This window comes from Mastigoproctus giganteus, chromosome 8 (assembly GCF_048544385.1).
Source record: "Mastigoproctus giganteus isolate SK-2022 chromosome 8, ASM4854438v1, whole genome shotgun sequence".
NCBI lineage: Eukaryota > Metazoa > Arthropoda > Arachnida > Uropygi > Thelyphonidae > Mastigoproctus > Mastigoproctus giganteus.
The window spans coordinates 23603385-23619059 of NC_143582.1; the positions used below are offsets into that span (position 1 = coordinate 23603385).

Below are 15675 nucleotides of genomic sequence, written 5' to 3' on the forward strand. Positions count from 1 at the left end.
ACATCCATTTAGGCCTAAACCTTGAACAATATTTCTTAGTTGGTATGTAAAACCTAGTAGCTTCCTAGATAAGTTCTTTGAATGCTTCCCATTTTGAATTTGCTGTTGGTAACATCATCAGTTGGTCCCACCGTATAGAATTTAAATACCGTCTCAGACCATCGTAGTCACCGTTACGAAAACAAAAACCCTTCCCTTTACTCTCGATTGTAGTTACCTCTTTGAGTAAATCCCATTTCAGCACACTGTGATCACTGCCACCTAGTGGTTCCTTTATCTTCAGATTCTTAATGCATGAAGAATCACTACTGATAATCAGATCAAGAGTAGTACTCCCTCTAGTTGCCTCACGAACATGCTGCTGTAGAAAACAATCATCCCATAAATCCACAAAAGTCTTGCTAGTGTGTGAGTGACCAACCCACAAATTCCAGTCAATATCTGGGAAATTAAAATCCCCCATTATAAGACACTCTGATTTACTGGCGCACTCTATTTCTCTGCACAATTGCTCATTATACTCATCAGAGTCTTTAGGCCTATAATAAATCCTACTCTCAATTTTGCTTTCCCAGTGCTTATGTCACACCAAACTGACTCGACACTGCACTGTCCAGCCATGTCGAGCCTGTACTTCCTTGGATTTTGTGTTTCTTAACCAATAGTATAACCCCTCCTCCCTTCCTATCCTGTCTATCCTTCCCTTACAAATTGTACTCCCTAAATTCCAGTTCTGCATTCCTTATATCTGTGTGATGCCATGTCTCTGTTATCCCAACAATATCTGCCTTTGAGGTTTTGACCACACCTCAAATTCATCAAATTTATTTACCAAACTCCTAGCATTGGTGTACACACAAGTATACATGCACCTGTTTCTGTTCTTAGCTACCCTAACAGTCCATGGATTTACTTGTTCTGCAATGACTCCCAGCAATTTTTGGAATCCCCTGCACCTTGTTTTCCAGACTTCTGCTCATTTCAATAGAAGCAATGCAAGAATCACTTTCACCTCTGCCAGTGGCTACTGTTAATCTATTAGTCCTTGTATCTCCCCAAGCTAGCAGTTTTCCGACCCACCTAACACTGCCTCGATAGCATCAGCAAATATTCTTGCACCCTTTCTATTTAAGTGTATCCCACCCCTGTAGAAGCAGTCTCTCCTGTTAACAAGTTCAGACCAGGCTGAAAAAAATTCTACCCCTTGAGCCTTGCACAATCTTTCCAGGGCCGAATTGATCGACAAGGCTCTCATCATATACTCCCTCCTATCATGTCTGGGCAGAATTGCAGACACTTTCAAATTCAGCCCTAATTCATGGCGTTTTTTCAGCATTGACCTGTACTTGTTAGGTAATTCCATCGGTCTCCTACTCTTAATATCATTACTGCCAACACGTACAATAATATCACCTTTTGTGCCCTTTAGTAGATGATATTTGCTCTATAACATCATCAACCTTTGCCCCTGGCAGACATACCCTGGTCCTGTTCCACCTATCCTTTTTGCACAATATGTTCCCATTTCCCTGACAATAGAGTCACCAACAACTACTAGTTCCTGTGGGACTAGTGCATTCTACTTTGGGGGGTCGCCGCTGTGTTGCATGATGTTCAAGTGCAAGCTCTGGCATTGATGTGGGCAGCTGAGAGCTTGATGGGCCCCTTAATTTAAATCCTTCGAGGGCATCCACCTTGCCCTTCAAGCTCTCATATAGGCCCATGACAACACTGAGTTGTTGCCTGATTTCCTCACACTCCTTACATCATGCTCACGCAAAGACATTCCCCTTGGCAATATCATGTCCTGTTCCTGATTGCTCCACAAACATTAAACAAGCAGTGCATTTCAAAAGTCTGTGATTCAGAGGACAATTCCCCCCCCCTTTAGTTCTCCCCTGAGCCACAGCACTCCCATTAGTTTGAGCCTTTTGCTTGGCTGCTCTGGTTTGCGTCATGATTTCTATTCAATTTCAAATAAAATTCCAGTACAAAATATAACCCTAAACTTATATCCCAGTGCAGTTATAACACTATATATATGTATTTCAGTATCGAATATTATCTCTGAGTTGCATTATATGACTTTCTTATCTCCTGTCAAGTTATATGTATTAATTTATAATGTTACGTTTGTAAAAACTAGGTTGTTATATGTATTTAGTTTAAAAAGTACAATTTAATTTACAATGAAATTTAATAAGATTAGTAAATTTTACTGATTAATTTATACTACTACACTCACTATCTAGTTTTACGTTAAACCGTATGCTATCTAGTTCGGGGTATACGTTGTATTGTATAACAATGGTGGCAAGTTACGAATTGTAAATCTATGGACACTAGGTATTAATTACTTTCAAAATTGCGCTATCTAAATTCAAAATAAACCACGGAGCTTGACTAGGTCTATAAGCTACTTATAGAAAATAATTTAATATAGCAGTTAAGTCAATAAAATGCCGAAATATAATTAAAAACTTAGCGTTTGCGGGAGCTGCAAAACTTGTCCAACACGTGGATTAGATACTCTTACCGATACTAAGTAATAACCTACAAAATCTCTAAGTTCGAATTAAACTAAGTATCGTTACTAGGAATATAAAGCACCTCTAGAAAATAAATTAATATGCCAATTTAAGTCAATAAAAAAGCAAAAATTTTAGAAAAACTTCTATTAGCTGGAGCCATAAAAACTTTGCCTGTTCACATGTACTCTCTTACCCAAACTCTGGGGAAAGAGTTTGGGTACTGATAATGACAAGATAATGACACATGTTCTTGATGAGTGAAAGATGCCATTTTAAGTATTATAAAAACAGTATACTGTTTAGGGTGCTGGATGCTGCAATCAGTGTGACATGCTGCATTGTGCTGCCATCTTCTGAAAACATTCAGAACTAATTGGCAGTTAGAATGAAAGTAGTCTCACGTGTATACTTTGATTATTTTGTGAGAAATAAGTTTGGAAACCTGATAACTTGAATGCATCTCTTATAAACCTTTGTAATTATTTTTGTGAATCACATAAATCATAATATATAAACAAGTTAGCTAATGTATGAAGTGCATTACATTGTAGGTGTATTATCAAATAGTTCGTGATTTATTATTAAAAAATGAGCAAAAAAGTAACTTTTCTGTGCAAATTAAGAAAATTTAATTTCTGTGCATCCACTGCATTGCCCATTCTTTCCCCCAACCAGTGCATGTCAACAAATAATATCCAGTGCTTTGGTTACAATATACGTTATGTAGATATCCTATGTGATATGTAAGAAAAAAGTAAATTAAATGATAATGGTCTGATTTTAATGAAATTTGGGAAGAATCAATGGATCGTTCTAAAAGCCCAAATTTAAAATTTCATGAAAATCCATTGTAAATCAATCATAAATATGCTGTCATACTGGGGAGTATAGTTATTACATGAGGATGGAAAAAAAAAAATAATAAATAAAAATAATTGTTAGATTTCTGTTGCTCCAGTTTTAATGAAATTTGAAATTTGACAAATCTTTTTAAAAGGCCCAAATATAACATTTGATGAAAATCTGCCCATTGGGAGTTAAGTTGTTACATGCAGATAAACAGACATGAAGATAATAGGCACATTATGCATGTATACCAATGTGCCTGAAAAAAAAAACAAGATTTCTAAATTCAGTTCATAATTTTAGAATTTTTTTTTTAATTTCATTAAGATAAAAATTTTAGAATTGAAATTATGAATTACTTAATATTGTTTAATAAGTAGTGTGAATTGATTTTATTAGGATGGATTTTAATTGTATTTCATTTTACCTTTACTAGATAAAAATATTTTATCAGAGACAGCAGGTATGAAATTGATGCTCAGGCAATTGCTTTTAGTTCTGACAGAGTGTATTGCACAATCAACTGAAACCATTTCACGTCTTGGTTGTGCTTGTATAAGGTAAATTATGTTTATAACATCTTCCACTAGAATAACAAGATTTCAGTTTGAATAACAAGATTGTACTTTGGCTAAATATTTTTTAAAAAATATTTAGCCAAAGAATTAAATAAATGTTATAAGAGTAGTCGTTAAATGAATCACAAATCTTTATTTATTGTACACTTATTGTGATGGATTTTTAAATAGAGGCTTTTGTGAAATGTACATTTATAAAATATGAAAGATTTGAAGTGTGAAAAATATAAATAAATTGAAAATTGTAAGCTTGCTGTATATTAAAGCAAGTGCTATGTTTATTATTCATGATTGTACATAACACCCAAAGAGTATCCATATTTAGATAGTATTTGCTATCTAATACTTGTAATCCATGCAAAAAAGGGTAGCATTTCTCTCTTTTAGCACCTCCCTTCATTCAATAAGCAGTAATCCTATAATACAGCATCCCAAATTTCCAACATTCTAAGAACATCAGCTCAACCTGTAACCGAACCTATGATTGCTCCTGCCAACTTAATGTGGCAAGAATCTGTTATTCAGAGCTGGTATAACATCCAATAATAGCAGCTGACATCCAGCCATCAAAAGTTAGGCTAATGCTCACCTCAGATACTTGCCTATCAATAATAATAATCAATGCTAACATCTTTTTTAAATTTATGCTCACCTTAGAGACTTGCCTTATCAATAACAATTACCAATGTCTTTTTTGAACAGAATGGCCTCATTAAAGGATGATTTTACCAGCTGTTTAAAAACAGATGGCAAAAAAAAAAGGTTACACATAGATAATTTTATTTATGTTTGACTGCTACAGCCAAAAATAAATAAAGACAGAAAATGTCATATAGTGCAAGGAAGCTTCAGACAAAGCATGGAGTTTCCTTGCACTATATGGTTAATACTAAAACAAGCACCACCATGACAGCTGTTGCAAGACTACTAATCGCTCATCAGAAGATGGGCAACTACAATTTGCAAATCTGTATAAATGTATAAATAATATATTGTGCCTAAGTGAGAAGTCTAGTGAAATACAGAAGAAAATTTCCAATTAAACAGATAAGAAAGATTGTGTTTCTAACCCCTATGCAGACCATATTACTCTACATAGTGTATACTAATAAATTTTGTTGGGTTATGTTTCAATGCAGGCATTGAACTAATTTGAATATTGTATGCATTTTTACAATCAATTTCCATCTTTAGGAACATTTGGCCTTCAAAATTTGGACTTATACTCACCTCAGAGATGACACATATCCACAGTTCAACCTATGTTGCTAATAAAATTTTTAAACATCACTTCATCATAAAACTACTCTGCTTTTTAAAAAATGCAAGCACATTGTGGTAGATGTTTCAAGGTTGCTGGGTTTTCATGAGATGGTGAGTGACCTTCTTTAGCAAACATATGCTGATCTCTGAATGATGTATCAGATCTAAGTGAGCCACCAAGCAGTGCATTTTCATTCCATTGTTGTGCTGTAAAGCAAATGTGACACAATACATGTTAAAGGTTCATACAGCCTTACTGTAATTATTTGAAATTTTTCCACCCATACATTGGCATGTGTGTACTAATGCGGTAACCTGTTTTCTGATGAGGTACTGTTAGGCTTAAAATCATTCCTGATGGGTGTCTGTTTTTAAAAAAAATGCCAAAATTCTTTTGGTGAAACCAACATTTAAAAAAAGATACATACTTACATAAAGCCAAAGTTTTGATGGCTGAAAATTGGCCACCATCACTGGAGGGGTGAATGCATCCCTAAAGATGAATAGCAAATTCAGACTTGTATGCATTGAGCTACATGACTACTGTGGTGGCAAAAATTTAACTTGGCTATCTTTGTTATTACATACAAGAAATTGAAAAAGATTTCACATATCTTTTTGCGAATTCCTTAAAAAGAATAGTTAAATTTTTTAAATACTTAAGTGCATTTTTTTTTTTTTTTCCTGAAGCACATTCACTGTCATTCTCTCTCTCTCTCTCTCTCTCTCTCTCTCTCTCTCTCTCTCTCTCTCTCTCTCTCTCTCTCTCTCTCTCTCTCTCTCTCTCTCTCTCTCTCAAACCGAGTATATACATACAGTAACTTGAAGATGCACTGCACCTGCAATAAGAAATGGTATGCTTTGTATTATTCGAGATCAGTGTTCATAGCACTTAAGACAAAACAGTGCACGTGTATAATAAGAGTTACAGTTATGTGAATTCTTCATGATTCTGCAAGCAATTCTTGGAAAAGTGAATAGAAATTTAAAATTTAAAATTGCCATATACTGTATAATGATACCAAATGCCATACACTAACAAATTTATTACAGCCCATTCAGTTTCATTATAATGAAGTTTACTTTTACTTGGTGTTGTCAGTCTTTTCTAGACAAACTATTCACAACTTTAGTCCCTTGGGGCTGTCACAGACATTCTCTCAGGTACACCAAGCTGGGCTTGCTACCTGGGATGGAACTAATATATGGGTGACACTCAAGTCAAGTGGACCTAATTTTGGCGAAGTCTAGTCAGTTTGTGAAAACGAAATCCTCTTCTTGCACCTTCACAATGGTGGGACTGTTATTAACCCTGAGTATAACCCCTGTGTGCAAGTCCTGAAATATGACACCTAGCATACTGGAGGTGATCACCTGGATGTGAACCAATGTAAGCAGGGGTCAAGGTGTGGCGTCCACACCATGCTGAGGAATGCTGCCCCTCTGTATTACCAGGAAATACTAGGTAGTAGGTGATTCTCATCAGCCAATGCAATACCAGCACTTTGCTTTTGCTTATTGGAGACTTGAAGTGGTGAAACCCATGTTTAGTCTCCAGAGCAGCAAAGCTCCAGCTCCCATCTCTTCCATGCAGTATGATTAATGTCTTTTGAGATTATGTTGGACATCATGGCGAGATCTAATCTTCCTTACATTTTGAGGGTACAGCTCTAAAACAGGTTCACAGGCCGACTGTTAGATAGTCCATCAGACTGTACCTATTGTAAACTCTATAAGAGGCTTCTGGATCAAACTATTTGGTGTATGATTCCTTTCACTTCAAAGGTGGTACTCGTGCTTATGTCTGTTCTGATTTCCCTGTCAGAGACTTAGTAATTTGGAATCTCCTCTTTTTGATCTTCTCTGGCTTAAAATCGCTCAAATTTATCTGTTGCCTCTGTTGTTCTCCCAACTCAACTAATCACTTGGAACTCGTTTACTTCCTCTCTTTGAAACTTGACCTTCCCCAGTCCAACTTTCTTAACAGTGAGATAATTTTCCTTGGTGATTTTAATGTTCATGACTCCAGCTGGCTTCTGTTTTCTAGTCACATGGACCCAGCTGGTCAAGGTGCTGAGGCTTTTGCAATTACTAATTCCCTTACATAGATTGTTTATTTACCTACCAGAATACCTGACAATCCTAACCACGCAGCCAACATGTTTGGTCTTTTTCAAACAAACAACCCTTCTAAGTATACAGTCAAGGTGAGTGGTCCTCTAGGCACCTCAGATTACAACTTGGTGATGTCTCTTCTCCAGTGGAATCTTTTTCTCATGGCCATTCTCAACCTTTTGTCATTTGGCATTACTAGAATGCAAAATGGGATAATCTGCGAGTTTTTTTTTCCTTGGTCGGATTGCTGTTTTAAATTTTCTGATGTCAGTGTTTCCTCGGATTGTGTCAGTGAAATTATTTTTGAAGGGATGAATCTTTTATTCTGAACTCCACCTTAAAATCTTGTCCTTTATCTAAACCTTGGTTTTCCAATAAATGTGCTAAGGCTGTTCAAGATAAGAATGTTGCATATCGTAATTGGCTTGTATCCAAATCTCCACCTTCATTTTCTGCCTATACCAAAGCTCACAACAATTGTAAAGCAGTTATTAATCAGTTTGAACAAGATTTCAAACAGGCTAAGAATAGAAAACTTGCTTCTTGTCCAGATGGTAGTCGAGCCTTCTGGTCTCTTGCCAAAACTATTGGCTATAACTTTTGCCCATCTCTATTCCCACCTCTGTCAAAACCAAATGGTTCTATTGCCACTTCAGCCAAAGATAAAGCTGATCTGCTAGCATCCTACTTCTCTTCCAACTCGTGTATTGATATTCTTGGTAAACCACCACATACCATTCTCAGTATGCACCATTCAAATCCTCCTTTGGTCTTCCTTCAAAAGGATTTAAGAAGGATTTTGAACAATCAATGCTAGAAAGCTCTGGTCCCTAATATTATTTCTTCACTCGTTCTCAAAACCTTTGCTCCTAAACTTACTCTTGTTCCATGTCACCTTTTTTCGCTTTCTTATTCCAAAGGTGGTTTCCCTTCTACTTGGAAATTTGCTTGTATCCAATCGGTTCATATCCAACCAAAGGGTGAAAAATACCTCCCATCCAATTATCATCCCATTGTACTTCTACTCTTTCTAAAGTAAGGGAGAAACCAATTAACTACCATCTATATCTAGAAATCCTCTATCTGATCAACAATTGCCAGTATGGATTCTGTCAGTGTCGATCCAGTGGTGATATTACCATGTCTTATGTTACCCATCTATGGACAAATTCAGTGGAAAAGTTTGTTGCAACTCAAACATTTCAAAGGCTTTTGATCGTAAAGGTCTTCTAAATAAGATTCCTTCTTATGGTTTTCCAACTATTTTTTGTAATAATGTATCCAGTTTTCTCTCCTACCACTCACTGTGTCTTAGTAGATGGCTGTCTGCAAACTTCCCCACTAATGCTGGTGTTTCCCAAGGTTCAGTTCTTTCTCCCACTCTTTTCCTCTTATATATTAATGACCTTCCATTGACCGGAAATCCTATCCATAGTTTTGCTAGTGATAGTACATTGCATTCCGCCTTCCAGTTTGAGAAACCCCTGCACAAACAGCTTCAAATTTTCAAATGTCTACTACCAATTCCTTAAATGCTGATCTCCAGATAATTTTCCAATGGGGCAAAGATAACTTAGTTGATTTCAATCCTTCTAAAATTCAGTCCTATCTTATCTCACTAAAAGGATTCTTCTGCTCCTATGCTTATCTTTGATGACACTCTGATTTCTTGGCAAGATCATATATCTCTATTGGGGTATTATCCTGACTTCTAATCTCCCTTGGCATAAGCACATTTCAAATATTGCTTTCTCTGCATCTTTTTTTTTTTTTTTTTTTTCCTCTTCCGACCTCGGCATTACTTTTCTTCCAAACAGCTGTTCCTGCTGTACAAATTGCAAATCCGCCCTACCATGGAATATTTTTCCCACATTTGGGGCATTGCCCCCAAAACCTCTCTCAGGCTTTTAGATTTCATTCAAAAGAGGACAGTTAGGTTAATTAGTGGCTCATCTCTAACAGTCTCTCCACTCTCTGGCTCATAGACATTGTTTCCCCTGCATGCCTTTTCTATAGATATATTCATGGCACTTTTTTTGAATTGGCTTCTATAATTCCCACTTTCTCTTTGAAAACAGTGCAAACACATGCCACAACCAGTCAACATCCTTTTACTGTCCAACTTCAAACTCACAGAACCAACTTTTCTTCATTTATTCTTTTAACTTCCATTTTCTGGAACCTGTATTTCCTGAAAATTACAATCTACAGAAATTCAAGTGTAATGTTAATAAGTATCTTCTTTCACCTTTTCAACCTTCAGCCCATGCATTGTACTAAGTACTGTAGGTTCTAATACCTCTTGTGTTTGGGGTTTTCATAAAAAAAACAAAAAAAATTGCAGAACTCAATTCAGACTTTGAATTTCACTGTAGTTGTATTTCAAATAATCTGTACTAAAAGGCATACAGAATCCTATATTTTTGGTTGGGAAAGAATAGCAACTTCAAAATACATCACATATTGAATAATCTAACATGGATTTAACAAGGATGTACCGTCCTTTGTTATGTTAGTCTCACAGGTTGAAACTACAGAAATATAACAAATGATTAGTGCAAAGCCGTTTGTAAATAACCATAAAACAAAGCAAACTAAGGCTACGTAAAGGCTTCATTGTACAACATCTTGTTGTGAATCCCTTCACAATGAGTTGCCTTAATGTGCTTTGAAGAAGAAGAAAGGCAATGATGAAGGCACATGTTGCCTTGTCTAATGGTTTATTGAACCTTTACTTGTAGAGATAGGGAGGTCATAATCCCACCATATAAGGCAATTGTAAGACCACATTTGGAAAACTGTGTTCAGGTATGGAGACTGCACCTAAAAAAAAAACATTGATTCTTGAAAGGGTCTGAAGATGGGTAATGCATCTAGTGAGATTGGCAAAAGGGCATCCATGTTAGAAATATGGGACTCTGAGAGTAGATAGTAAAATGAATGTTTATAAAGTTTTCACTGTTATAAATGATTCCTGAACTAGGGGCTATAAATTCAAATTATGGAAGAATAGGTTTAGACTGTACTGCAGGAACTTACTCTTAGCTAATGAATTAATTACTAGCTTCCGTGGGTGACTGAGGCTGAGGGGAAATTCAAACCTGGATAGGTACCCACAAGAGGGGAATTAAATAGGTATTATTTATTGATTAATTTTTAAATTAATCATTATTTTTTATTTTTTTGCTGGTGCAGTAAAAGCTTTGGGCTTTTTGGCACCATATGGCTAATACTAAAAACATCATTACCCTTAGCTCATCTTGCCAGTATTGTATTATGCTTTGGATATTTAAATTGTTATGAACTGGTAGCTTTGAATTAATTTGTATGTTTTGCTATATTTTTAACTTAAAGGATAATGAGTTTTGCAAATGTTCTTTTAGGCATGTTATTAATAGTGGCGGTCCCTATTTTACTGCTGAACTGTGGAAAATTGCATGTTCCAGTATACTGAGAGCATTTCGAGTTAGTCTTCACAGTCTGCGGCAACTTATGATTTGTTTCCATACAGACTCTGATAACTTTTATGGAGATATAGGTCAAGTGAAAGTAGCAGCACGAAGGGATTGTACACCATTAGAATCTGAACGTCTACGACAGCTTGCTCATCAGGTAGTAATAGTAGAACATTAATCATGTAATTATTATTAAATATTTCAATTTCAGGAATTAAACTTAAAACTTACTTATAAAAAAAATTACTTATAAACTTACTTACAAGCTTTTTTTATAAATATTACGTTTCCTTTTGTGTTTCTTAAGATCATCCATTGACTTTGAGTATTTATTTGTTGGTTATAAATGTTGTGCACTTAAATTTATAGCCTGTGTCTCTTTAAAGCATGCTCTCTCTCTCTCTCTCTCTCTCTCTCTCTCTCTCTCTCTCTCTCTCTCTCTCTCTCTCTCTCTCTCTCTCTCTCTCTCTCACCCCCAAGAGCATTAATAGATCTAAGTTTCACCACTCGTCACTTTTTTAGAGAGGTCTGGGTTTGTGTATCATTGGAAAATGGAGTAGTTCTTTCTTCAGTGCCTCTTAAAGGGCATGTTGTTAGCAACTCAGATGGAGAGATTAGGCTATCCACATGAGTTTTTCTGAGTCATCATCTCATGAACACACTTGTACAGATATACTGGTGCAGTTGGCCATAAATGCTAATGGACCATAAAATCGATGATCATAATGTTGGTTCCCCACATCTCTTTGCAGAATGGTGAGAACTTACACTCAAACTAGTGCATGAATTAGTAACTAGTTTGCAGATGAATTTGAAGCATATTTTCTAGGATAGTTGTTTCCACAGCATCTCTTATTTCATCTGCAAGAGTGTCCACTGTGCTCTTCATGTACTTCTAAGAAATTTTTAGGCATAGGTAGTGAATATGATGGCTTTGAAATGGATCCACCAGTTTTGATCCATATGCCAAGAAAAACTTCATCCACAAACTGATGGATGATTGGATGTGAATATGATATAGTCCTGTCTTTCCAGACAAATCTTTGTTCATAATTCATCTAGTTGGAATTCATGTCATGTCTAGGTAATTGTAACAATGTAGACATAATGTTATGACTATGTAATTGCAACATGTCTAATTAATTGGAGCTAGAGAAGAGACTTATTGGCAAGTTATAGTATCACTTATTAATTTTGAGACTGTTCATAAAGGGAATAGTTTCTAAGTAAAGACAAAGTCGGTATAGTAAAATAATAGTCATGCCACTCAAGAATCTTATTAAAATAATGTTTTCATTAGTTATATTTGATCGTATGTATAGCTTAGCTTAATTTTCAGCACTCACCTCATAGTAATCCGCTTAGCTGGTGGAGGGTTTTACCACATACATAGTGGTTATAGGATTCTAATACTTTACAGGGATTATGGGTTTAAAATTAAGTTATGGGCTGTAGAAAAATTTTTAAGAAAGGAAAGTGCACCTTCCATGGTTGCCTAATTAAATTAAATTAAATTAAATGAAGAGAAAAAAAAAGAAAGGAAAATATAAGCTAATAATCGCGCACGAGCGACTTTCGAGTTTCCTCGTCTTCAGTTAGCTATAGTGGAGGGCGGGAAGAGAGCGCGCTTGTGTTATATACGGGTTGGGTTCCCGAAATGCATTTCAGTGCACGTGGAAACTTGATACGTGCTAAATTCCAAATGGGGGAGAAATTGGCGGGAATCTTTTTGTTTAACACGTTGAGTGATGTATAGCGCTTAAACCATTCAATAACGAGGGCTTCGTTTTCAAGGATTTTGTAGCTAGAATTTAATTTAATTACTGTGATGGCTGAATCGATGAGTGGGTTGTGATTTTGAGATTGGACGTGTTGTGTTAGTTCTGTACTTGATGAATTAGTTTTGAAGCTATTAAAGTGGTAGTATGCATGCGTGTTGGAAATTTTTGATGTTCCGAATTTTGCTGTTGTACTGCCTATGTAACATGCTTGGCAATCTGATTGGCATCTAATCAAATATATAATGTTGTTGTAATCTTGTGTCTCGTACTCGTGTGTTGTCTTGTATGAATTGAATTTGGAACTTAATTTGTTATACGATGTGAATATTAATTTGATATCTGTATTTTTAAAAATCTGTTGAAGTCTTCTAGCGTATTGTTGATGATATGGGAGCGCGATAAGGGGTTTGTGTGTCTTATTCTTGCTCACGTGGTTAATAATTTTGTTTGGGTTATTAGTGTTATTATGAACTTTGGTGATGGTTTCTTTTATTAGTTGTGGTGGGTATTTTCTGTCGATGAATTTTTTGGTGAGGTATTGTAATTCTATAGATAGGTCTGTTTGTGTGTGGCTATATTTTACAGCGTTGTATATCTGGTTGTATAGAACTGCTTTTTTGATGTATAGAGGGTAGTGTGAGTGGTAATGTAAGAATTTACCTGCATGTGTGTTTTTTGTAAACCTCACTGTATACAAAATAAACACATCTTTAGGCACCAAAATATACAGAAAAAACACACATACAGGTAAATTCTTACATTACCACTCACACCACCCTCTATACATCAAAAAAGCAGTTCTATACAACCAGATATACAACGCTGTAAAATATAGCCACACACAAACAGACCTATCTATAGAATTACAATACCTCACCAAAAAATTCATCGACAGAAAATACCCACCACAACTAATAAAAGAAACCATCACCAAAGTTCATAATAACACTAATAACCCAAACAAAATTATTAACCACGTGAGCAAAATAAGACACACAAACCCCTTATCGCGCTCCCATATCATCAACAATACGCTAGAAGACTTCAACAGATTTTTAAAAATACAGATATCAAATTAATATTCACATCGTATAACAAATTAAGTTCCAAATTCAATTCATACAAGACAACACACGAGTACGAGACACAAGATTACAACAACATTATATATTTGATCAGATGCCAATCAGATTGCCAAGCATGTTACATAGGCAGTACAACAGCAAAATTCGGAACATCAAAAATTTCCAACACGCGTGCATACTACCACTTTAATAGCTTCAAAACTAATTCATCAAGTACAGAACTAACACAACACGTCCAATCTCAAAATCACAACCCACTCATCGATTCAGCCATCACAGTAATTAAATTAAATTCTAGCTACAAAATCCTTGAAAACGAAGCCCTCGTTATTGAATGGTTTAAGCGCCATACATCACTCAACGTGTTAAACAAAAAGATTCCCGCCAATTTCTCCCCCATTTGGAATTTAGCACGTATCAAGTTTCCACGTGCACTGAAATGCATTTCGGGAACCCAACCCGTATATAACACAAGCGCGCTCTCTTCCCGCCCTCCACTATAGCTAACTGAAGACGAGGAAACTCGAAAGTCGCTCGTGCGCGATTATTAGCTTATATTTTCCTTTCTTTTTTTTTCTCTTCATTTAATTTAATTTAATTTAATTAGGCAACCATGGAAGGTGCACTTTCCTTTCTTAAAAATTTTTCTACAGCCCATAACTTAATTTTAAACCCATAATCCCTGTAAAGTATTAGAATCCTATAACCACTATGTATGTGGTAAAACCCTCCACCAGCTAAGCGGATTACTATGAGGTGAGTGCTGAAAATTAAGCTAAGCTATACATACGATCTAGTTATCACATTACAGCACATAAGGACTCCTTAAAATATCAAGAGTTAGTTATATTTGTTAACATAACCACTGAATTACTGTACAGTTTAACAATAGAATAGAGAAATCTTGTTATGCTTTGTATATAATTGGCCATATCAGTTTCTTCATGATTGGCAGAGAGAGAGAGAGAGAGAGAGAGAGAGAGAGAGAGAGAGAGAGAGAGAGATTAAGTAAAATAATATTTAATTGGAGCCTGTGTATGACTTTATTACAACCTGTGTATGACTTACAAAATTGTATGAGTATATTTTCCTTTTTAAGGGGATGTGACTCTTATCTTCAGTTATTTTATTAGATAATTTTTATAATTATTTGTCTTTTGCCCAGTACTTTGTTCTATCATTATTTATTTATACATATTGATTTAGATGTGTTGCAATGCATGCTATCACTTTACGCTGTATTAGAAAAATGTCCCAAAGAGTATATGCTAATGTATCATATTTTGAGTGCTAATAACTTTACTTTTAGTTTTAGAAAATTAATATGGGTTTCTTTTTAACTTTTGCATTTATATCCTAAAGTAACATCATTAAAAATTTATAAAATTTTTCTCCAAAAATGCCGAAATATTTACATATTATTTTTTTCATATTAGGTTTTTCTATTAGATTGTCAACGAGTAGGCACCACTTATAAGAAAACAGATTCAACAGATGATGAGAGATCCTATATTTTTTTACTCCATCCTCCTAATGTGGAAAACACTCTGAATGCAGAAATGTACATTATCAGGTTAGGAATTAAACACAATTGTTGATTCAGTAGTTAAAATAAGCTAAACTTATCTGCTAATGAACATAGTCAAATTTAATTAAAAGTAACATTAATTTTGCTTACTGGAAGACATGACATGAGCAGCATAATGGCAGTATTATATTGATAGGGGATTCAACTTTCACCTGAACTTTAGAAAAAATCTTATAGTCGACCAGTTCATTAAAACTGAATGTTTATTGTTTGAGAAAATAACACACTGTGTTAAGTTTTTCTATCTTTACTGTCTGGGGACACTGTTGTCCCTCCAGTAACAGAGCTTGGACTTTTTAGGACCTGTTTCAAAACTATCTGGTTCCATCAATAGACAACAGATAGCCTCAGATGGCAACCTTGTGTCGATCAGTGAATAAATGTATTAAATCTAAATGAACAGGCAATAGGTGTGCAGAAGAAAACTTCTGAT

At 35.3% G+C, this 15675-nt stretch overlaps 1 protein-coding gene across 1 annotated transcript in view; it reads left to right on the plus strand.

The window, feature by feature from the left end:
• Positions 1-15675, plus strand: part of LOC150081364 (brefeldin A-inhibited guanine nucleotide-exchange protein 3) — a 235668-nt gene that overhangs the window by 198314 nt on the left and 21679 nt on the right. Inside the window, exons 30-32 of the mRNA XM_090380184.1 lie at positions 3814-3937; positions 10717-10945; positions 15091-15227. Of these exons, the coding sequence (XP_090236310.1) occupies positions 3814-3937; positions 10717-10945; positions 15091-15227 (490 nt within the window). The remainder of the gene's footprint in view (positions 1-3813; positions 3938-10716; positions 10946-15090; positions 15228-15675) is intronic.